This window comes from Podarcis erhardii, assembly GCF_964252035.2.
Source record: "Podarcis erhardii genome assembly, chromosome: 5".
NCBI lineage: Eukaryota > Metazoa > Chordata > Lepidosauria > Squamata > Lacertidae > Podarcis > Podarcis erhardii.
In genome coordinates, this window is record NC_138509.1 from 11,564,699 (window position 1) to 11,589,846 (window position 25,148).

Genomic DNA, 25,148 nt, shown 5'->3' on the forward strand with positions numbered 1-25,148 from the left:
ACAGAAATCGTGCTCCGGTGGCGCGGCAGCAGCAGGAGGCCCCATTAGCTAAAGTGGTGCTTCAGGTTAAGAACAGTTTTTCAGGTTAAGAACAGACCTTCAGAACGAATTAAGTTCTTAACCCGAGGTACCACTGTAAAATATAAAATATAAAATAATATAAAATATAAAATAAATGTTCAGAAGTCCACAAGGTAAACACACACACGTGTGTGTGTGTGTGTGTGTGAGAGAGAGAGAGAGAGAGAGAGAGAGAGAGAGAGAGAGAGAGAAAGAGAGGGAGAGAGAGAGAGAGTTGTTTTTACTGGTTTAACAAATACAAAATACAAATGAACAGAGAATAAAAAAGTACAGTCAAACCCTGGTTGTCGAACATAATCGGTTCCGGAAGACTGTTCAACTTCTGAAATGTTTGACAACCAAGGCGTGGCTTCTGATTGGTTGCAAGAGCTTCTTGCACTCAAACGGAAGCCGCATCGGACTTTTAGGTTCCGAAAAACATTTGAAAACCAGAGCATTTACTTCTGTTTTTTTGGCATTTGGGAGCCGAAATGTTCAAAAATGGAGCCATTCGAGAACCGAGGTTTGACTGTATATTTTTATAAAGAGACTTTCTGTATTTCAAGACTCGCCCCCCCTCCCAATCTCCTCCATGGGGTCTCCTTTTAAACATCTACTACTGCATATTCATCCATACTCCAATTTTTATATCAAACCATATTATCCATTGTAATTTTTATACTAGAAGTGAAATCAAAATCCTTCCTTTGTTTCCATTTGCTTACAATGGTCTCCTAAATAACTTACAATTCCCGCCCCCCCATTCTTTTATAAGTTTTTGTCCTGTTGGTTTTCCAGTCAGTTTTGCCATCTACACACATGAGTATGAGTATATAAATCACATGTCTGAAAAAGTATAGGAGAGCAATCCTGGAGCCATCTTGACTCTTAATTACCTCAAATATTTCCTCTGCAGAAGGAAATATCTTGGGAAAGCCTTTCCCAATGTCCCCCCCACCCCCCACTTAAAAATCCTTCAAATCCTGTCTTAAGGGCATATTTTGTGTATGAATACACCTGGATTCAGAACTAAAGTCTTTACCATTTAAAAAGAATGGCCAGACTGACCAGGTAATGCAATCAGTAAATATCAGGTATCTTGTCAGACAGCAGAATAACCACGCCCTCAAATTTCTGTTGTAGACCGCCTCTTTTTGTGAACTATGTATGATGCTTTTTTTGGGGGGGGGTGTCTTTGGCTAAGGGGATGGGCAATCTCTAAACTCTTTTAAACATTCTTGTGCATCCTTATTCTGGGTCCTCACCTCTTTGCAAAGGGGGTGGGAAACTGCGTTGCAACAGAAAAATAAAGATCTACTTTGCATTTCTGCTTTATTAAACTTTATTAGAACTATACATACAATACATTTTACAAAAACAAAACAAACAAAAACAAAACACAACAAACAAAACAATACAGTCATAACAAAGAAAAAAACACCAAAAAATCATGTTCTCTTGACTTCCATTCATCCCCTTGTGTTATCTTGAACTTCATTTTCTCTTCACCCTTTTTATTTTAATTTTTCTAGATGTTTAGAATTACTTTTTTATTTATTCCTCTATTGTCTTGCAAGATGCAGTCCAGACCTGTCAAAGCATTTTGTTTTTTTTACAGTGCTGTAAAAACTCTCTAAAGACATTTCATTCTTTATCTAGTCTCTGTTTTAAGTTGTCTCTTAGTCTTCCCATCATTTTGGCTTATTCTATATACTCTATCTTCACCTGCCAGTCTAATTTGGTTGGTATCACTTTTCCTTTCCATTTTTTTGCTATTAAAATTCTAGCCACTGTTGTCGCATACATGAAAATTCTTCTGATTTTATTAATATTTTTTTTGATATTTCAGTGGCCATAATGCTTAATAGGTAGGCTTTTGGTGTGTGTTTTTTAAATGAACATTTATAGATTTTTTAAAAAAGATTGTTGTATATTGTATCCCAGAATTCTCTCATTTTCACACAACTCCACCACATATGCAACATTATACCATCTGCTTTTTTACATGCTGGTTTCTCTTCAGGTCGTGTAAATCTTTCAATTCTACATCGCATTTCTGAATGCAAAATATGTACTCTAAGAATGTGCTGAAGCGCCTCTCCCCTTGTGCTGTGTGGAGTGTGTATGTGTGCTTAGGGTTCTGGAAAAGGGAAGCACTTCATTAAACGCTTTTCAAAGTGGTAAACAAAGCTCCAGTTTTTCATTAACAGCGGGCTATGCTGGTGGTTGGTGGCTTCCTTATAGAGACAGGACACATGTTTCCTGAACTGAGCTTGCCCTCCATCATGTCAACACACGGTCATATTAACCATCAAAGACTTGTCCCCCAATTAAAAGGTAAAGGGGCCCCTGACCGTTAGGTCCAGTCGTGGACAACTCTGGGGTTGTGGAGCTCATCTCGCTTTACTGGCTAAGGGAAACCGGCGTACAGCTTCCAAGTCATGTGGCCAGCATGACTAAGCCGCTTCTGGTGAACCATAGCAGTGCACAGAAACGCCGTTTACCTTCCCGCCACAGTGGTACCTATTTATCTACTTGCACTTTGATGTGCTTCCGAACTGCTAGGTTGGCAGGAGCAGGGACTGAGCAACGGGAGCTCACCCCGTCGCGGGGATTCAAACCGCCAACCTTCTGATTGGCAAGCCCTAGGCTCAGTGGTTTAGACCACAGCGCCACCCGCATCTCTTTTTTTAAACCCCCAATTAGCCAGTGTCAAAGCTTCTAGGCAGTGCCGGATTTATGTATAAGCTAAACAAGCTATAGCTTAGGACCCCACTCTCTTGGGGACACCCGAAAAAAATTAAAGGAAAAAACACCTTGATGTACATTTCTAAAATATAAGATAAAAAAACAAGTAAAATAAAACCTATATACAGCAACAGTGTTTTGTGTTGTGTAGGCTCCTATGATGTTAGTAATGGGCCCCACCTGCTAGCCTGCTCCCTAAAATATCACTGGTTTGCTCATTTCTCTATATAGGGTGCCTACATTCTGCATGTGCAAATGGCTTTAGATACCTGTTAGGTCCATAAATTACCATATAACATATATTCAACACAAAAAACAGCGACAATTTGTTGTTGGCAAAGGGCAGCTGGAACTATAAAGTAGCATAGGGCCTCATCAAACCTAAATCTGGCCCTGCTTCTAGGGAACAATGAACCCCATTTGGGAAGTTCTCCTGGTTAAGTTGCTGTGGATGATTTATATCAATCCACAGATTTCGGAAGATATACGTGGGAGTCCAGAGGATTCTGTTCAGCTGCCTAATATGATAAATTCCTCATTTCTGATTACAGATAGGTAGCCGTGTAGGTCTGCCATGGTCAAAACAAAAAAAATTCCTTCCAGTGGCACCTTAAAGACCAACTAAGTCAGTTCTTGGTATGAGCTTTCGTGTGCATGCACACTTCTTCAGATACACTGAAACAGAAGTTTCCAGACCCTTCTATATAGTGAGAAGGTGGGGAGGGGTATTACTCAGAAGGGTGGTAGGAATGGGTGATTGGCAGATAGCTGTGATGAGCCTGTTGACGACTCTTAACGACTGCAATAGGTCTTACAGGAGGAAGCAAGGGGTGAAAAGGTGAAAAATGGCTTTGTCATGTATAATGAGATAAGAATCCAAGGTCTTTGTTCAGGCCAGGTTTCTCCATGGTTTTAAGTTTGGTGATAAGTTGTAATTCAGCAGCTTCTCTTTCCAGTCTATTTCTGAAATTCCTTTGTAGTAAAACAGCTACTTTGAGATCTTGTATAGAATGTCCTGGGAGATTGAAGTGTTCTCCTACTGGTTTCTCTGTCTTGTGATTCCTGATGTCCGATTTATGTCTGTTTATTCTTTGGCGTAAGGTCTGGCCAATATAGAGAGCTGAAGGACACTGTTGGCATTTGGAAACTTCTGTTTCAGTGTATCTGAAGAAGTGTGCATGCACACGAAAGCTCATACCAAGAACTGACTTAGTTGGTCTTTAAGGTGCTACTGGAAGGAATTTTTTTTGTTTTTCCTCATTTCTGAGTTGGTTTTCATGAAGTTATAAAATGAGATATAACCCAGAGATTTCCTCAACGTCTCTACAACATTCTCAGCTGAGATTTAGCTTCATGGAGGAATTTTGTACTGCCAACGCATTCAGTGTTTTGTTTGCTTTGCTATTATATAATATAATATTTTGGCGTGTGTGTGTCTCCCTCATATGTATTGTTGTTAATTCACCTCGCTTGTATGTGGGGAACCTCTGGCCCTCCACATATTGCCGTACGACAACTTCCATCACCTATGGCTAATGCCTTCTTCCCCTCTAAGTCTCTTATTTTGGGAGAGACCCCCCCCCCCAGGGCTCACCTCTTGCTACCTGTATCATTAGACTTTCTTTTGGTAAACTGATTTCTTTGGCCTTGCAACATCACCGATGGCATCCAGCTCCAGCCTTCCATTCTCATTAAAATTACCAATTATCTTAAAGCTATTTTTGTATGGTTTGCAGATTATTATATCCAGTTCAATATGCAGAAGACAGATTTATTATGTTTCACCTTAAAGCTTTTCTTTTGCCTTTCAACAAGTTAAGAGATTGGGCATTATCTTTGTTTTGACTCATATTTCTGCTCTTCCGTCAGTTCTCTTTCTGTAACATGAGAAAAATATATATGTCCCTTTAAATCTGCTGCCTCTGTTAAATCTCTTATTCAGACCTCCTGCATTGACAACTGCAACATTTTATTCACTAGTCTTCCTGTTTCTCAGCATCTTATCTCTGTTTTCAGTTCTGCTTTCTTCATGTTTTATATGTTTTCCTTCCCTGGTTTCCTCTACTATTTTGCAGTAGGTTCAAACAACTTTTAACAAACAGTTGTCTGTTGTTGTTTAGTCGTTTAGTCGTGTCCGACTCTTCGTGACCCCATGGACCAGAGCACGCCAGGCACTCCTGTGTTCCACTGCCTCCCGCACTTTGGTCAAACTCATGTTTGTAGCTTTGAGAACACTGTCCCACCATCTCGTTCTCTGTCGTCCCCTTCTCCTTGTGCCCTCCATCTTTCCCAACATCAGGGTCTTTTCCAGGGAGTCTTCTCTTCTCATGAGGTGGCCAAAGTATTGGAGCCTCAGCTTCAGGATCTGTCCTTCCAGTGAGCACTCAGGGCTGATTTCCTTCAGAATGGAGAGGTTTGATCTTCTTGCAGTCCATGGGACTCTCAAGAGTCTCCTCCAGCACCATAATTCAAAAGCATCAATTCTTCGGCAATCAGCCTTCTTTATGGTCCAGTTCGCATCTGTTTATCCCACTATAATAAATTATATTGTCAGTACAACCTTTCTATCGTGCATTAATTTCTTAATTTCCTATTTGACTTATTTCCTGTTCTTGCACTGATGTACAGCTTTTACTTTTTGCTTCTCTCCCAATGCTAGTTCAGTGTCCCCCCACCTTTCTTTCTGTCTCAGGTGGTTGGTTTGTGCGTGTTTTTTTAATTGTGAACCTATAAGATGTTTTTTATTTTGTTCTGCCACCTAGTGCATTTTATGGCCGCTTGTAGGGGGTTGGGCACTTGCTATTTAAGCTACAAATCTACTAACTTCTGCAATTAGTTTGTGTGTGTCCAGTATGTTTTGTCCAGGTTATATTTGATCCTAAGAGATGTGATTGTGGATTACAGATGCTTGAGGAATTTGATCTGTGTGATTTTGGATGTGAATGGACCTGATCCACATCTCATGGACTAATGTGTAGATTGTCCATAGGTCTTTGTAGTTTCCAAATTGTCTACTTCTCTGCTCATATTTTGAGGGAATATAAAAACACATATTTTGAGAGAAAAACACGTTTATAAATACATATTTAGATACTTATTTAAATGTGGTGTGCATGTGTGTGGATCAAAACATTGCAGATTAATGTGGAAATGGAGCAAAATGAATTTATGGGTGAACACATTGCGGAAGCGGACTGATTCCACCGTTTATATTGTGGAAGGATCTGTCAACTGAGGTCCTCCCAGTTTCTCATTTTCTTGCCAACTTAAATTGGGTTATTCACATTTCTACAGCATTTTGTAAACTTTCTTTAAAAAACAATCCTCATGGAAATTCTTCGATATTTTTGTGCAACCTTCTCCCAATAAGCACATTTTTGTAGGCAATTTTCTCAAGCAGTTTCTGCTGATATAACACATGTTTGCATGTTGTTTTCACTGGTGTATTCATTTTTATGCACATTTTAATCTATTATATGCATTTTTCTAAACGTTGGTTTGTTGGAGAACTGCACTGCAAAATTCGGATTAAGTGCAAATTTGGAATTGACCTGCAGCTCAGTTCCATGCATGTTTGGTAAGCATAGGTAGGATCATTGTGTATCTCTGATTGCAGTATCAACTACTGAGCTGTCCAGCAAACTGAAAACTATAGTAGCTAAATGGATCTTACATATGTCTTATGTAGCAGTGTATTACGGTCATGTTCCTGCTCTGCTTGTGAACTTCTAGACTGGCTATAGAAAAATGCTGGAGTAGGTGGACTACTATTTGACCCAGCAAGGATATCCTTATGTTCTAAACTGTTGTCTTTTATTACACACTGATGTCTATCTGTCCATGCCTCTAGTGTTACCTTAACTCTTTCCATGTCTTTTCTCTTCAGGTTAGATGCTGAGGACGGGGCAATTGTGTGCCCCGGGGCTCTTTGTGTCATGGTGAAACTGATTTGCAAGCTCTACAATGAGGCTCACCCAGAAGTAAGTCCTGTCTTCATAGTCATTTGTTGGCTCTTTGGTTCCTTAGATTACAAGGCCCCATAAGATCAAAAGCAAATGTTGCATTGCTTTCAGATTAAAGGATTCCTTCCAGCCTCTTTTGAGTGGGGCCTAGAAGCCCCACTTTGGGAAAACAAATGGAATTGCTGCAGCCTTTCTTTGCCCTAGTACTCAGCTCTGAAAGATGGGGAGGCATCCATTGAAGGCCAACTTCCAGAAAGGGTAAAGGTAAAGGGATCCCTGACCATTAGGTCCAGTCGTGACCGATACTGGGGTTGCGGCGCTCATCTTGCTTTATTGGCCGAGGGAGCCGGTGTACAGCTTCCGGGTCATGTGGCCAGCATGACTAAGCCACTTCTGGCGAACCAGAGCAGCGCAAGGAAACGCCGTTTACCTTCCCGCCAGAGCGGTACCTATTTATCTACTTGCACCCGGGGGTGCTTTCGAACTGCTAGGTTGGCAGGCGCTGGGACCGAGCAGTGGGAGCACACCCCGCCGCGGGGATTCGAAACGCCGACCTTTCGATCGGCAAGCCCTAGGCGCTGAGGCTTTTACCCACAGCGCCACCCGCGCTAACCTATTATTCTCTCCGTATCTGAGATCTGATGATTTCACCCCAGAATTCACACAGATCAAATTCCTTAAGCATTCCAAACTGAAAGCACAAGTTCAAAAGCAAACATTATTAATTTAGAATATTTATATCATGCTTAATAATCCCCAAATGCTTTGAAATATATGAATCTGAATGCAATGGGAATACAAAACAGGAATAAACGCGAGCAATACGTTCGTAGGATCTGCAACGTAGAGAAACACAGGTACGGTTGCCAACGCTATAAAGTTGTGAATTGCACTGGAAAGGAGGAGACGAAAACTACTTAAAAGTATATGGCATGTTGCTGAATGACACTGTTGCCCTTAGACTTCACCCTCATGCGAAGTTGTGAGCTCGTCAGCTGATTTCTAATTGCACCTCCTGTATCCCTTACGAATTGTGGGAGTGATTTGTAGGAAAATCAATCTATAAGCTGGGGAAACAGAGACTAGTTTCCTGCCACCATTAATTTTTTTTTCACTAAAACCCCCTTTTTACTGGAATGTGCATCCCTGAAAACAGCACATTTTATTCAAAACAAGGCAATCTTGTTATTGGCAGGACTGCTGTCATAATGAGAACAATCAATTCCTTGTACTCCATTATGGCCATATTGAATTTATTTGGGAGATTACTTGTTTACTTAGCCAAGATCAACATAGGTTTTCTTTTCTTTTCTTGACCTTGCTTTTTTCCACTGAAATAATTATTAGGAAGTGCAATATTTAAAGCACGAAAAGCATTAGAAGCTACTTTAAAATATCTAGATTAAGATGCTCTCTCGGTTCTTAGAGAATTGGAGAACACGGTCCCTTAAGAGTTCTTGTGAAAAAACTCTTAGAGATGGAGAAGAGCCCATTTGGGCATTGAGCAATTTTAGTCTGTTTCTCTAGGACTGGCCTGAACTAGTCATAAACTCATCCAAACCTAGCTCATCAGCCATGTACTTGCGGCTTGGTGCCACCCTAGCTGTACAGACCCAATCAGAAGAATTGTCAGGCTGGCGATAAGAAGCCATATATCGTTGACTTCTGCTGCAGCATGGTACCATTAGCTCTACTCAGGACTGGGAAGAGGCCAAATATAGAGCAATAATAGCTCATTAAGGTCATACTATGGTTTTCAAAGTAGTGATGTATGGAAGTGAGAGCTGGACCATAAAGAAGGCTGATCGCCGAAGAATTGATGCTTTTGAATTATGGTGCTGGAGGAGACTCTTGAGAGTCCCATGGACTGCAAGAAGATCAAACCTATCCATTCTGAAGGAAATCAGCCCTGAGTGCTCACTGGAAGGACAGATCCTGAAGCTGAGGCTCCAATACTTTGGCCACCTCATGAGAAGAGAAGACTCCCTGGAAAAGACCCTGTTGGGAAAAACTGAGGGAACAACGAGAGGTGGACAGTAGAGGACGAGATGGTTGGACAGTGTTCTCAAAGCTACTAACATGAGTTTGACCAAGCAGCAGGAGGCAGTGGAAGATAGGAGGGCCTGGCGTGCTCTGGTCCATGGGGTCACGAAGAGTCAGACACGACTAAATAACAAAGCTCATTATTATATTATTAAAAATCCCACCATGCCCCGACCATTTTCTTTTCTTTTTTAGATTTTTGGCAATATTTACAAAATCCCAAGAGTACCAAAAGACAATTGAAACATACCCTGTTTGCCAAAAAATGCATAGCAAGCCAAATCATTTCTGCAAAGTCACACGGAATTTGTTCTTTGCACAGTTAATACAAGGAGACTTACCATAAATTTTGCCACTTTTCTCTCAAGTTTATGTAGCCATAATATGTATTCAGCTAGCTATAACAGGGAATTCTGATTAATTGACCACGATACCGTGCAGTTTGATAGCTCTCCTTCTTCATGTTTTGTGACCCAGCTAGATTTGCTTTCCAGGGGGAAATTTAGCGGGCTGTAAATTGAGGCAAGTAGATGTGCATAGCCTATAAAGGTAAAACAAACAAACAAACAAACAAACAAACAAACAAACAAAAATAAGGTAAAGGACCCCTGGATGGTTAAGGCCAGTCAAATTCGACTATGGGGTGCAACACTCATCTCTGCTTTCAGGCTGAGGAAGCCAGCGTTTGTCCACAGACAGCTTTTCCGGGACATGTGGCCAGCATGACTAAACCACTTCTGGCACAACAGAACACGGTGACGAGTGCCAGAGTGCACAGAAACACTGTTTACTTTCCCGCCACAGTGGTACCTATTTATCTACTTGCACTGGTGTGCTTTCAAACTGCTAGGTTGGCAGGAGCTGGGATAGAACAACGGGAGCTCACCCTGTCGCAGGGATTCAAACTGCTTACCTTCTGATCAGCAAGCCCAAGAGGCTCAGTGGTTTAGACCAAAGCTCCACCTGCCACCCGTGTCCCTGCATAGGCTATAGCTAGGGCAGGAAAACTGAGACTAGAGGGCCAATTATGGCCATCCAGGTTTCTCTCTGTGGCCCCCAGGACTCTTCCCAGGCCACAATCCCTCTCCATACATTGTGCTTATAGTCCTCATGGTTCTCTGCTGGAGCTAGAACAAATTTGAGACCAAACTTCTGAAAATTCTCTTCTGCGAATTCTGATGGTGAAAATAAGTGTTAACATTAACCAAATATTCAATATGCGGCATCAGACATTTGCGTTCAGTTCCCAGTAGGACTATAATATGATAACTGGCATGGAATAGCAGCTAGCATTTGATGAAACCTGACTTAGGGCAGTGAAGGTTTGATACTATCTGACAGCAGGCAGGGAACTATAATCGGTATTTGACAGCTGCCTTGAAACAGAATCTAATAACTTTATATGAACCCCATTCATTAATCCTGTCCATCACTACAAGCAAATTTCAATTTTTTATTCCAAAGCTGGATGCTGAATTCCGGGGTGAGGTTTCTTCATTAAAGTCCGGCTTTCAGATTTGGAGAATCTGTATCCCATGCGAGTGCAGGCTTCCCCTGCAGAAATTAGCAAGCCCCTCATATTCTTTTTAAAATTTTTATTGAGTGTTTATTTAGTTACTATATACAGTGGTACCTCTGGTTACGTACTTAATTCGTTCCGGAGGTCCGTTCTTAACCTGAAACTGTTCTTAACCTGAAGCACCACTTTAGCTAATGGGGCCACCTGCTGCCGTCGTGCTGCCACCGCGCAATTTCTGTTCTCATCCTGAAGCAAAGTTCTTAACCCGAGGTACTATTTCTGGGTTAGTAGAGTCTGTAACCTGAAGCGTATGTAACCCAAGGTACCACTGTAATAGAATATAAAATATAGAATATACAAAATATAGAGTATTGAATATTACATTTGTATATTCCCGTTTTCAGCAATACATTCCATTTCGTATCTATTTCAATACTAAACGTGTATAAATAGTTTCCTTATTTATTATCATGACTTCCCTTCACCACAGCTCAACATCTTTCGATATATTTTTAAACTTACCATTCTGTTATATATATTATTTACTTTAACCCCAAGAGCAATCTTATGGTAATTTTTTCTTAGCTTTACCAACTTAATCACTGCCTATCGATAAATTTATCTTGGAACGATGTTTCGTCATATATTCTTCCAAACAGACCCATTCCTTCTTGAGTTTCTGATTAGATTGAAGTCTAATGGCTGCTGTCATTTTGGCTAGCTTTGTAAATTCACATAATTTGTTTAACCAATCCTCTATTGAGGGGACAATGTCCCCTTTCCAATTTTTAGCTATTAGTAACCTGGCAGCACGGGACATGGGTGGCGCTGTGGGTTAAACCACAGAGCCTAGGACTTGCCGATCAGAAGGCCGGCGGTTCGAATCCCCGCAACGGGGTGAGCTCCCGTTGCTCGGTCCCAGCTCCTGCCAACCTAGCAGTTCGAAAGCACATCAAAGAGCAAGTAGATAAATAGGTACCACTCCGGCACAAGGAGAGGTGTTTCCGTGCACTGCTCTGGTTCGCCAGAAGCGGCTTAGTCATGCTGGCCACATGACCCGGAAGCTGTATGCCGGCTCCCTCAGCCAATAAAGCGAGATGAGCGCAGCAACCCCAGAGTCGGTCTCGACTGTACCTAATGGTCAGGGGTCCCTTTACCCTTTACCTTTAACCTGGCAGCAGCCGTGGCAAGGCCTTCATATTCATTCTTTCTGTTCCCTCCCCTCGGTCGTTTCAGCTATCATGGGAAATCCAATACGCTGTGGCCAATCACATCCAGTCCTTGATGAAGATGGAGAAGAATCGCCAGGTGGCATGTGGAGCTGGCCTGCTGAACGCCCTTGTCACCTCCTGCTTAGAGGTGCTACACAACGACAACAACCCCTTGCATCTGCCTCTAATCAGACTCTTTGAGAAACTTGCGTCCCAGTCAATTGAGCCCAATGTTTTAAGGTACTTCCTTTCAGGGATTTTTGTTCTGGAACATCAGAGACTTGTGGTCATCTCCTCTTGAGGCAAAGGGGGACTGAACCCTCTTTGCAGCTAAGATGCTTAGTAGATGCTTTGTCCGCATCAGGGGTCAGCAAACATTTTCAGCAGGGGGCTGGTCCACTGTCCCTCAGACCTTGTGGGGGACTGGATTATATTTTGTGAAAAAACATGACCGAATTCCTATGCCCCACAAATAACCCAGAGATGCATTTTAAATAAAAGCACACATTCTACTCATGTAAAAACACGCTGATTCCTGGACCGTCCGTGGGCCAGATTTAGGAGGCGATTGGGCCAGATCCGGCTCCCGGGCCTTAGTTTGCCTACCCATGGTCTGCATGTTATGAAAAATCTGTTGTTGGAAGCACAGAAGTTGACAACTGCGTTCAGAATGGTGTCTCTTCCCGAAGATGGCATTTCTCAATTTGTTCTAATGCAAGTTATTTGGCGTACTTTCATGCTGTATTTGATTAATCTGCATTTATGAAACAAATCAATAATTGCACTTGAAAGTACAGAAACCAAGAGAACAAAAACTAAAGAAGCCTGTTATAATAATCCGAAACATGCTTAATTTTTCCAGCACTGTTGGCTTCGGCCACCAATTCAGGATCAGTCCCAATGGATAAACATACTTACCTGTATTATAGATATAAAATGAAGCTTCCAAGTACAGTGGTACCTCAGGTTAAGTACTTAATTCGTTCCGGAGGTCCATACTTAACCTGAAACTGTTCTTAACCTGAAGCACCACTTTAGCCAATGGGGCCTCCCGCTGCTGCTGCGCCGGAGCACGATTTCTGTTCTCATCCTGAAGCAAAGTTCTTAACCTGAAGCACTATTTCTGGGTTAGTGGAGTCTGTAACCTGAAGCGTATGTAACCTGAGGTACCACTGTATATACACAGCTAAAATGTATATATATATATATATATATATATATTACTGGCGCTTAGTAGCATACCTGAAGCGTATGTAACCTGAAGCGTATGTAACCTGAGGTACCACTGTATATACACAGCTAAAATGTATATATATATTACTGGCGCTTGCCTTACTTAGTAGCATGCTTAGATTTCAGATAAGGATTAGCCGAACTGAATGCATTTCTCACTAAAATTGACAGGCTGAAGACTAAGCTATACAGTATTTAAATTAATTTATTTAGTGAAATGGAAGCATGGCGTACAAGTGAATTGGCGTGTGTTGATAACTGTTTTGTGCCCTCTGACCATCTGTCACTGAAGAAGAGCAGCAACTATCATCCCCACCTGACTGCCCCTCCTTTCTTCCAGTAAAGACTGGGCTCCCTCTGGAAGAGTGGAAGCAAGCAGATGTTGGCAGCTGCTATTTTTTTACTGGGTTAGGCTGCCTCCCACAAAGGTTCCTGTTGCCTTTGCTTGTGAGCAAATGTGAGCAAAATCTTACTTTCTTTGACTTGCTTTTTTCAGACAGTTCCTTTGCCTCAGGACAACATGGCTGCCTGTCGCATCAGGGCCTGGTGTAAGTCCATCCTCAACTCCTCTCTGTGACAAAAGTGGCTCATGTCATGCATCTTGGAATGAAGGTGAGGCCTGGTCAAGGAGCAGAAGTTCTGCAAAGCTTCTGACTGGCATTCTTGGGTGAGAGCTATCTGGCTTCCTGACAGTTCTTTGGCAGTAATTGTGTTTTTTCCATGGATGACGGCAACAGTTCCTAGGCATAGCTGCCCTGAAGAAAGGGTAGGCTTTGTCAGGAGCTCGTCCTACTCTCAAGTAGGACCTGGCAGGGACACATGCCCGACTGGCATGTTCCCTCCCTCCTGGTCGATCATTCGGGAGCTTCAAAAGCTTTCTTCTGCCCAAACATCACAGCGACCGATCCCAACAGACATCGGCACACTTAGGTACCCGCAGAGTCTTCACAGCTTGCGTAACAGACCTCAGCAACTCAGCATTTTGGCTAATCTACTTTACTTACATATAAACACACACGGAGCACTGCAACATGGCTCCCTCTCTCTCTAGCATCAGACAGCAAAGAGAAAGAACAAAGGACGATAGTCCCACTACACGGAACACAGTAACACAAACACCCTGTCTCTGTCACTTCCCACTCTGTGGAGTCAAAACATAAACCGTCATATGATAGACAACAATCCCATGACTGCAATCATGGAGCAGGAATTCAAACAGGCTTCACGTTGCTGGAATAGATTTGCTTTTGATCTGATCCTTCGGAGCTTTTCTAGCTTTCTTATGCCCTGCCTAATGTAACAGAGCCTATATCACACCCTCCAACATTTTTCCGATGAAAATAGGAATGTGCCGCTTTCAAAACTGCAATAGCAATTAGCCGATGTGTAGCCACACCTGTATTAGATAACGTTACTGTCTTTTATTTTCAAGCAAACTAGATTGAAAATCAACTGTTTTGCCATAGGGAGCGGGTGGCGCTATGGTCTAAACCACCAAGCCTCTTGGGTTTGCCGATGAGCTCCCGTTGCTCTGTCCCAGCTCCTGCCAACCTCGCAGTTTGAAAGCATGCCAGTGCAAGTAGATAAATAGGTACCACTGTGGCGAGAAAGTAAACAGCATTTTTGTGTGCTCTGGCACTTGTCGCAGTGTTCTGTTGCACCAGAAGTGGTTTAGTCATGCTGGCCACATGAATCGGAAAGCTGTCTGTGGACAAACACCGGCTCCCTCGGCCTGAAAGCGAGATGAGTGCCACAACCCCATAGTCGCCTTTGACTGGACTTAACCATCCAGGGCTCCTTCCTCCCTCTCCCCCCCTTTTTTTTTACCTTTTTATCTTCTAGGAGAACAAGGGAGAAGTTCATGGCACCTTTTTTTCTAGAAAAATAGCATTGGTTGTACAGATCAGCCCTCAGATCACAGTCCTAACTCCCAGTTGTGGAATGCTTTGCTGTGTTCCTATAGCTACACTTCTTCTTCCTCCAGTTGCACCTCCCAGAAGTTCTCCCTTGAAGGCAGAACCCAAGCTCAATAACAGAGTGCATGACACGATGTGTTTGCCGTTATAGGTTCCGGAGTCACTATAGCAAACAGTTCCGCAGATCTTCATCAGGCTTCCCTGGGCTCAGACGGATCCTGGGTATCCAACAGCTCTGCCGTAGCTCTCCAGGCAGCCATGAGCCTGGTCTCCATGACGACGCCACGCAGCCTGGATTCCCATCATGCCTGCCTGGCACCTTCATTTGTGGAATTTGACATGTCCCTGGAAGGATACGGGTACCGCATTTTCCTGTGCTTCTCTAGCTTGGCACTAACACCCTCTGCCTTTGGCCCCGTATATTTTGCGTTCCATTTGCAAGAATGGCACACAGTTTCGTTGTGGTGTCACATTTCACATTGGACACGTAATCTGGTGAACTGGGTTCGATTCCCTGCTCTTCCGCATGCAGCTGCTGGGTGACCTTGGGCTAGTCACACTTCTCTGAAGTCTCTCAGCCCCACTCACCTCACAGAGTGTTTGTTGTGGGGGAGGAAGGGAAAAGGAGATTGTTAGCCGCTTAGGGTAGTGATAAAGCGGGATATCAAATCCAAACTCTTCTTCTCTTCTTCTTTCGTATTCCTGTCACTTTGCCAGCTTGTAGACAAATTGCCTATTTATGAGAACAAAACAGGTCACGGGTCAAATGCATGGCAATTCCATGGCTAAGGGTTTCTCGATTCTACCTGTGATGATTTATAGCAGGGGTCAGCAACCTTTTTCAGCCGTGGGCTGGTCCACTGTCCCTCAGACCTTATGGGGGGCCAGACTGTATTTTGGAGAAAAAAACATGAACGAATTCCTGTGCCCCACAAATAACCCAGAGATGCATTTTAAATAAAAGGTCACATTCTACTCATGTAAAAACACGCTGATTCCCGGACTGTCCACGGGCTGGATTTAGAAGGTGATTGGGCCGCATCTGGCCCCTGGGCCTTAGGTAGCCTCAAAATATTTTAGTTTCAGTCTGCTTTTAATGGAGGTGCTGTGCTGGATATTTAAACCATTACTGTTTCTTTTCATTTTCATTTATTTTATTTTAACTGCTGTGCCGGCTGTTTAGTGCTTTTGTATTTATAAGGAGATTGTTTCAATGCGTTGTATAGTTTAAACATTAACTTGAGTGGCCTTGGGAAGGCTTTGCACTGAAAGGTGGCATATAAAATATTGAAAGTAAAATAAATGAATGAATAAGGATTAGGTAGGGGAGAGTCTAGAGCAGGCCCAAAGCTGATTGTGAGAGACGTATTCAAGTAGTCTTTGGATTGCTATTGATCAATATTGTCTTGTCTTTCTGTGCTTTTCCAGTTGTCTGTTTCTTCCAGCATTGTCCACTGTTCTGGGCCCCAACGCTGAATCCTCCATCTTGGGAGGAACTGGAAAAGGTAAATGTTCCCAGGTGAACTTAAAGTCTGGTGCAAACTGTGAGAAGGACTTAAAACTACTCACATGATCTACATCCTCCAACCATTTGAATGTGAGGAGGGAGCTGACTGGGGAGGAGCAGGAATCAAAGGAAGAGCAGCACCTTCTTTTCCCTTGCCAGCTATCGGCTGGCACAGGGACACGTGTGGCGCTGTGGTCTAAACCACTGAGTCTCTTGGGCTTGCTGATCAGAAGGTGAGCAGTTCAAATCCCCACAACGGGGAGAGCTCCTGTTGCTCAGTCGCAGCTCCTGCCAACCTAGCAGTTCGAAAGCACACCAGTGAAAGTAGATGAATAGGTACCGCTGTGGCGGGGAGGTAAATGGCATTTCCATGCACTCTGGCTTACGTCATGGTGTCCTGTTGTGCCAGAAGTGGTTCAGTCATGCTGGCCACATGACCTGGGAAGCTGTCTGTGGACAAACGCCGGCTCCCTTGGCCTGAAAGCGAGATGAGCACCACAACCCCATAGTCGCCTTTGACTGGACTTAACCACCCAGGGGACCTTTACCTTTACCTTTTTTATCAGCTCGATAGGTAAAGGTGAAGGTACCCCTGACCATTAGGTCCAGTCGCAGACGACTCTGGGGTTGCGCGCTCATCTTGCTCTATAGGCCGAGGGACCCTACGTTTGTCTGCAGACAGCTTCCGGGTCATGTGGCCAGCATGACTAAGCCGCTTCTGGAGAACCAGAGCAGCACACAGAAACGCCGTTTACCTTCCCTCCAGAGTGGTACCTATTTATCTACTTGCACTTGACGTGCTTTCAAACTGCTAGGTGGGCAGGAGCAGCGACTGGGCAACAGGAGCTCACCCCGTCGCGGAGATTAGAACTGCCAACCTTCTGATTTGCAAGCCCTAAGCTCTGTGGTTTAGACCACAGCGCCACCCACGTCCCTTTATAGTCCCCTTCAATTGGAAGCATAAAGGAGCTGCCTTGTTCAATGCCAGACCATTACAGTTCAGTATTGTTGACACTGACTAGAAATGGCTCTCCAGGGTTGCAGGCAGCCTGCTTCCCAGCCATACCTGAAGATGCCAGGGATTGAAGCTGGCACCTTGTGCTCTGCCATCCCCTACACTTTACAGGTGTCGAAGCATAAGGCCAACTTCCATTCTGACCATACATTAATTCAAATAATTCAGAGGAGGTCGATTAGACATTGAAGCCATCCCATGGAGACAGGGATGGGAAGGCATGCTTCACAGGTTGATATTTAGGGAGCACTCCTCCCCCAGCTAAGAGAATAAACCTGTTCAGTGCCCTCCATTCAGTTTCTCCACTTCTCCTGTGTGGAAAATGAGGTTGTGCTTGTCAGAAGCTCAGCCTACACTTGAGTAGGACCCTGGCAGAGATACATGCCTGACTGGCATGTTCTCTCCCTCCTGGTTGTTCGTTCGGGAGCTTCAAAAGCTTTCTTCAGCCCGAACATCACAGCGACCAATGCCAACCGACACCGGCACACTTAGGTGAGGCGTTCTCAAAGTAAAGGAAGGATTGAACTCTGATTAAAAAGAATACACACAGAGGCTTGAACCAGCAAGACTCTGGGAAGGGTGCGTATAATAATCTCTCCCTCCACCCCCTGGCCCAGGTCGTTTTATTCACAAAAGAACATTTTACAGAGTCTTCGAAAGAACCAATCAGATTTCTTCTGAGCATTTCAACAAACCCCACGTTGGGGACAAAATTAAACTACCAAAACTAATTAAGCACACATATTTCTGGGGTAAAAAAAACAGAACTACAAAGGAGTGCATCTGGCAACCCCGAAGGTGATAAACAAGCAATATACTATAATAATAATAATAATAATAATAATAATAATAATAATAATAATAATAATAATTTATTATTTATACCCCGCCCATCTGGCTGGGCCTCCCCAGCTACTCTGGGCTGCTTCCATAGAAACCAAAAATACAGTAAAATCACACGTTAAAAACTTCCCTGAACAGGGCTGTACATGATAAGGAGAATGGCCAGGAAGACAGGGATCATTATCACCTTCAGGTGAGATCTGTTTCCTGGCCCTAAGATTAACATCCCAAGATTAACATATCAGAAAAGCTACATCAAAGAAGCTTGCCCACTATCTTTATGGCCCAGGAAGCCTGCCTGGCGAAGCAACTGGGCTGCTTACATGACTTGTCAAGAAAGAGAAATGGAACAGGGATGCAGAGATGTGGATTGATCAAAAATCGTATCAAAATAGTTTAAACCCGACTGACTGACTAGCGCAATTCTTTCATTACTGACACAGATGGCTTACTGTATATTTGTTATAGTTCCTCATAGCAATCCCACCTGATCACTACACTTAGGGATCCACAGAGTTTGCGCATCATGTGTGACAGACCTCAGCAACTCAGCATTTTGGCTAATCGACTTTATTTACATATAAACACACACGGAGCACTGCAACATGGCTCCCTCTCTCTCTCTAGCATCAGACAGCAAAGAGAAAAAGAACAAAGGACAATAGTCCCACTTCACGGAACACAGTAACACAAACATCCTGTCTCCGTCACTTCCCACTTTGTGGAGTCAAAAAATATACCGTCATGTGATAGACAAAAATCCCATGACTGCAATCAGAGAGCAGGAATTCTAACAGTGCTCCCCTGACATTAAAGCTCCTGGAGGCAGACATATTTCCTTGTGCCTCGGGATAACTTTGCACTACCTGCAGCCAGGGCAGTCCAAGCGCATCGCTATCAGTAGTATTTTACTTGCAACCTTCCTTTCTGGTTCTCTAGGCCCCAGGCCATTCCCCCCATTGGATGGCCTGACTTTCTCCTCCTGGTTCCTGGTCAGCAAGATGGGCTCTGTTCACAGTGGCCACCCTCTCCGGTTCCTCACGCTGGTGCGTCACATGGCAAGGACGGAAGAAGAATTCGTCTGCTTTGCCGTGAGCTTTTCTCCCATTGATGGTTGCCTGACCATCTCCACTGAGGAAGTGGCATTCCAGGCCCTAGGTAAGGCCTGTGTAGGGTCAGGGCCAGGGCCCAAGAGTGGCCTTGGTGAAAATGCAAAAGAAAAAAGCTTGCTAAGATATATAAGACTGAATCAGATAAGTGCTGGAGATGCAAAGAAGTTGAGGGAACATTCTTTCCTAGGTGGTGGACCTGTAAAAGGGTAAAAGAGTATTGGGAAACAATCCACAATGAATTGGAAAAAAATGTTTAAAAGTACTTTTCCAAAAAACAACACCCAGAGTCCTTTTTGTTGGGGATAATTCAGATGGAAATTCCCAGGTGTCAAAAATGTTTATTTATGTATGCCATTACTGCAGCCTGTGTTTCGTTAGCCCCAAAATGGAAAATGAGCGAGGTCCCAACTAAAGGAGAATGGCAACATAAGCTGAAAGAATATGCACAGCTTGCAGACTTAACATATAGAATAAGAGGACAAGAAGAACATACGTTTAAAGAAGATTAGAAAATGCTTATTGAATATACGGGGGGGGGGGGGAGGGATTGTGTACACTTGAAAACGTTGGCAGAATTAAGATAAATTTAACAGTGTAAATAAGTTTTGATGGATGCAATAATGGAATACCGAATGGTTTAGTTTATATATCATATGTAAGGATTTATTTTTGTGCAAAATGAACCATGGAAAGAGAAGAAGGGAAGTCATTTTAAGTTGTTTAAATGAATATTCTAAATTGCAAGAGAAGGCAAACAGAAGGCAAAGCCACCATGAGGTGCCTCTTCTGGCAAGGAGAATCTCCCAATTCCCAGATGCATTACTGACCAGAGAGTAGGGTCTCTTTGTGCTTCCCAACTTTCAAGTCCAGGGCCAAAGCCAACATTTTCTTCTTTTCAAAAACTGCCTTTAGCTCCTCCCCCCTTTCCCCTGCATTACAACATTAAGCAAGAAAGAACATGGTCCACCCATCTACAGAATGGTTCGCAACACTGTTTGGAAAAGAAACATTAAGGAATCTGCTTGGCTCCCCTCCTAAGTAGTGCTACTTTGAATTCCCTTCTAATATACTTCTTTGTACATCTGTTAATTTCTTCTGCTTCTTGTTCCCAGTTGTGGTATCCACCCCAAGAAAACCTTCCTTCTTGAGGTTCTTTCCTGCAGAAATCTTGGATTTATAATGTCCTGAAACAGGGGTGGTTCTCCACCTGGCACTGTAGGGGACATACAATTTGCTGGCCTTGCCTTCTGAGGGAATAAGAGTCAAAATTTTGCTTGCCGACGTCATGGTGAATCCAATTTCTGCGTAAAGCTGAGCCAATGTACAGATTCTGTACTTAACAGTCACGGTTTCCTTCTGAGGGTCTTGCCACATATTTTCACGCAATAAATAAGCAACGGGTGCTTATTTGTCCAGGGGGAAGCCAGACATTTGTCTAGACTCGAAACAGCTCTGTTTTAGTGATATCACATTTGCCAACACTCAAACTGCAACGTTGTAACATTGGAAATTTGATCTTTCTCTTCGAGCGGGGTCTTCTGCCACGATTGTGAGTGCTGCGTGGAATGTCATTGCACAAATGTTGCCGGCAGCTGCACGGATACAGTCTTAAGATTCACCCCCCCCAGTCAAGATATATTTCTCCAGGGTTCTCACCCAGAGGAGATGTATTTGCAGTCACTGAGGAATCCTAATGTTGTTGTTGTTGTTTAGTCATTTAGTCGTGTCTGACTCTTCGTGTCCCCCTGGACCAGAGCATGCCAGGTACTCCTGTCTTCCACTGCCTCCCGCAGTTTGGTCAAACTCATGCTGGTAGCTTCGAGAACACTGTCCAACCATCTCGTCCTCTGTCGTCCCCTTCTCCTTGTGCCCTCCATCTTTCCCAACATCAGGGTCTTTTCCAGGGAGTCTTCTCTTCTCATGAGGTGGCCAAATTATTGGAGCCTCAGCTTCAGGATCTGTCCTTCCAGTGAGCACTCAGGGCTGATTTCCTTCAGAATGGAGAGGTTTGATCTTCTTGCAGTCCATGGGACTCTCAAGAGTCTCCTCCAGCACCAGAATTCAAAAGCATCAATTCTTCGGTGATAAGCCTTCTTTATGGTCCAGCTCTCACTTCCTTACATCACTACTGGGAAAACCATAGTGGATCTTTGTTGGCAAGGTGATGTCTCTGCTTTTAAAGATGCTGTCTAGGTTTGTCATTAGGAATCCTAATATTCTCTGACAATAAATAGGAATCAAGTCCTTTCATGGCACCTAGTACTTTAGTTGGAATGTTACACACTTGTATTTGTTGTGAATGACTTGCTAGCTTCTACAAAACAAAATAAAAAAAATCCTTCCAGTAGCACCTTAAAGACCAACTAAGTTAGTTCTAGGTATGAGCTTTCGTGTGCATGCACACTTCTTCAGATACACTGAAACAGAAGTCACCAGACCCTTCTAAATAGTGGGAAGGTGGGGAGGGGTATTACTCAGAAGGGTGGTGGGAATGGGTGATTGGCAGATAGCTGTGATGAGCCTGTTGACGACTCTTAACGACTGCAGGAAAACAGGAACGACTCTTAACGACTACAGGAAAAAGCAAGGGGTGAGAAGGTGAAAAATGGCTTTGTCATGTATAATGAGATAAGAATCCAATGTCTTTGTTAAGACCAGGTCTCTCCATGGTTTTAAGTTTGGTAATAAGTTGCAATTCAGCAGCTTCTCTTTCCAGTCTATTTCTGAAATTCCTTTGTAATAGAACAGCTACTTTGAGATCTTGTATAGAATGTCCTGGGAGATTGAAATGTTCTCCTACTGGTTTCTCTGTGTTGTGATTCCTGATGTCAGATTTATGTCCGTTTATCCTTTGGCGTAAGGTTTGGCCTGTTTGTCCAATATAGAGAGCTGAAGGACACTGTTGGCATTTGATGGCATACACAATGTTAGACGATGAGCAATTAAATAGTCCCGAGATGGTATGTGTGATGTTGTTGGGGCCAGTAATGGTGTTGTCCGGGTGTATGTGGCAGCAAAGTTGGCATCTGGGTTTATTGCAGGCTCTGGTTCCAGTGTCCGTGTTAAGTCTGGTAGTAGTATTATTGTGGGTTAGGAGTTGTTTAAGATTGGGTGGCTGTCTGTAGGCAATGAAAGGTCTTCCTCCCAGAGCTTGAGAAAGAGAACTGTCATTGTCCAGGAGAGGTTGTAGATCTCTGATGATGTGTTGTACTGTTTTAACTTGCTAGCTTCTGCCATTGCAGACATGATGGAACCTGAATTTGGAGACCTTGGGCGGTCCTCTGCCTTATCTCAAGTCCAGTTCAGCTGTGCCAAGCTGCTAGTGACCAGGCAGTGGCACCATCTGGCGGTGGCCGTGGCTAAAGAAACGAAACAGACCTGCACCATTTCAGCCTATGTCAACGGGCAGAGAGTTGGCTCTGCAAAGGTAATCACTTTGTGCTCAGGTAAGATTGGCGCTGGGCTTATCTTGCCCTGCTGCTGTCTTCCCGGTAAAACTGCCCGACTGGAGCAAAGGGCAATTTAGATCTCTCTTCCCCCACAGATTGCCATGTGCTCCAATCAGGGGGGCAATCTAGGGGGCTCCCGAGGGGCCGAGGCTGTCCCTCAGTCCTGCTTTCTGACTGGCTCCTTTGGCTAGAAGTTGCTCTTTGGACCTGGCCATTGGCTCCCCCCTTGGCTCCTCTTGGCTGCTCACGGCCAGTGTTGGCAGGGTGGGCACTCACAAAACTGAATGCTCCTACAAAAATAAAAATAAAACCCTAGAAAAATAGATATTGATGGCATTTTACCATTGCACTGTGGAGAGCGTATTAACTTATGGTCTCTGTGTGTGGTTTGGGAGCTGTACAGCCAGGGAAAAAACAATGCTATCCAGGGTTGTAAAGACTGCAGAGAGAATAATTGGGTGCACTCTTCCCACCTTAGATCAAATCTATGCTGCCAGGTGCCATAAGAAAGCGGCAGAGATAGCGCAGGAAATGATCTCTTTCACACCCCGGAAATGATCTCTTTCAGCTTCTGCCTTCTGGAAGAAGGTATAGGGTTATAAAGGCCAGGACTAGCCGCCAGAGAAACAGTTTCTACGCTAATGCAATTCTGGTTCTAAACGCAGCATAAGGGGTCTCTATAGTATAGTGTATTTTAAAATGGGGTTTCAGAGTTTTTAGGGGTTTTTGAATGTTTTATGTAGTTTTTATCTAGTTTTATGTAGTTTTTATGTAGTTTTATGTAGTTTTTCAATTTCATTGTTCTGCATGGGACAATGACAATAAAGATATCGTATATTGTATATTGGAGAGAAGGCTTCTAGCCTAGTCTAACCTAGACCTGAGTTCCAGAGGGAGCTGACTGAGCTAACCAAATGTAGCATAGCCGTTCAGTGTTTCCTTTTCCCCCTGCTGCAGATGCAATACATCCAGCCTCTCCCAGGGAACTTTGTTTCCATGGACCCCTCTTCTTTTATCGACGTCTACGGTTATGTGGCTACCCCACGGATCTGGAAACAGAAGAGCTCCCTGACTTGGTGCCAGGGCCCGATGTATTTGTTTGAAGAAGTGCTCTCCGTGAAAACTCTGCAGCTTATTGCCAACCTTGGTCCGAGATACTGTAGCAACTTCCAAGCCGTGGGGTTTAAAGGTAAAAGGTGCTCCCCCAACCACTTTTTGCCACTGTTTTAAAGGTTTCCGTCAGAAGAAAAAAAAGAGCTCCATTTGGCTGAGTGCCTGCCCTCTGTATAGGCTATTCCTTGCCCTGTCAGCAATCTCTAGGCAACATGATCACCATATACATATGTAATAGACAGTCTTTATAGAATTCCTTCAAATCATAACAAGTACAAAATGAAATCTTTAGTCTCAAAGTCTCTGGAAATCTTTAAATGAAGCGATGTACCAAACTTTGTGGGACACAGGTGGCGCTGTGAGTTAAACCACAGAGCCTAGGACTTGCCGATCAGAAGGTCGGCGGTTCAAATCCCCACAACGGGGTGAGCTCCTGTTGTTTGGTCCCTGCTCCTGCCAACCTAGCACTTTGAAAACACGTCAAAGTGCAAGTAGATAAATAGGTACCGCTCCGGCGGGAAGGTAAACGGCGTTTCCGTGCACTGCTCTGGTTTGCCAGAAGCAGCTTAGTCATGCTGGTCACATGACCCGGAAGCTGTATGCTGGCTCCCTCGGCCAATAAAGCGAGATGAGCGCCGCAACCCCAGAGTCAGTCACGACTGGACCTAAGGGCCAGGGATCCCTTTACCTTTACCAAACTTTATACGATGAAAGACAAGCTTTGTGTGAAGCTTTGTGTATTCAGCAAATATGATGTCCAACACTGAACAGTGATTCTGGATATTGACTACTGTTTCGTAGAATTCTTCGTCAGCGTGGTGGGACCATTCATTTTGAATGAATGTATGTAAATGAAAATATAAAATGCTGTGGAACAGTGCTCATGTAATAATGTAGTCACAATGACAATTGACTTTTACTCGCTGAAAGTAATGCAGTGAGGTCTCCCTGACTCAACTCCTTCAGCTTGAGACGTTTCCCCTCTAGCCTCTCACTCTGGGGCCCTCCCCAACAGACACAGACTGGACATGGGGTTTGAGCACCCCCTCTGGGCTGGCCTGGTCCATTGCTTGGCAACATGTAGGACTCTCCTGGAGCAGGTTGTGAGAGGAAAAGAGCCAGCAGGACTGATTCTGTTCTGCTGCCGGATGGTGGGGCTGCCTTCTTCCGTGTTGTGAAATTCTACTCAGTATTGATCCAGAGTGGAACTCCGACATTTAGTTAGCAGAGTAAAAACTTAAACACATTGCAGGATTCCCAGAAAATAGACCAGAGGCAATTGTATTTCATCCAGCCGAGCTTTACTGCCACTGAAGGCAAATGAGCATAATGGTCACAAATCCAATGTATTCAGGATTGGCACTGTCCATAAGAAATCCAGTTGCAGCACTTAACTTGAACTTACAGTAACTTATAG

At 43.7% G+C, this 25,148-nt stretch overlaps 1 protein-coding gene across 1 annotated transcript in view; it reads left to right on the top strand.

The window, feature by feature from the left end:
- WDFY4 (WDFY family member 4) overlaps positions 1 to 25,148 on the top strand; it is a 204,254-nt gene that overhangs the window by 46,804 nt on the left and 132,302 nt on the right. The window contains exons 13-20 of the mRNA XM_081864118.1: positions 6,695 to 6,788; positions 11,569 to 11,783; positions 13,273 to 13,388; positions 14,844 to 15,051; positions 16,121 to 16,197; positions 18,997 to 19,215; positions 22,412 to 22,596; positions 23,576 to 23,807. Coding sequence (XP_081720244.1) covers positions 6,695 to 6,788; positions 11,569 to 11,783; positions 13,273 to 13,388; positions 14,844 to 15,051; positions 16,121 to 16,197; positions 18,997 to 19,215; positions 22,412 to 22,596; positions 23,576 to 23,807 — 1,346 coding nt within the window. The remainder of the gene's footprint in view (positions 1 to 6,694; positions 6,789 to 11,568; positions 11,784 to 13,272; positions 13,389 to 14,843; positions 15,052 to 16,120; positions 16,198 to 18,996; positions 19,216 to 22,411; positions 22,597 to 23,575; positions 23,808 to 25,148) is intronic.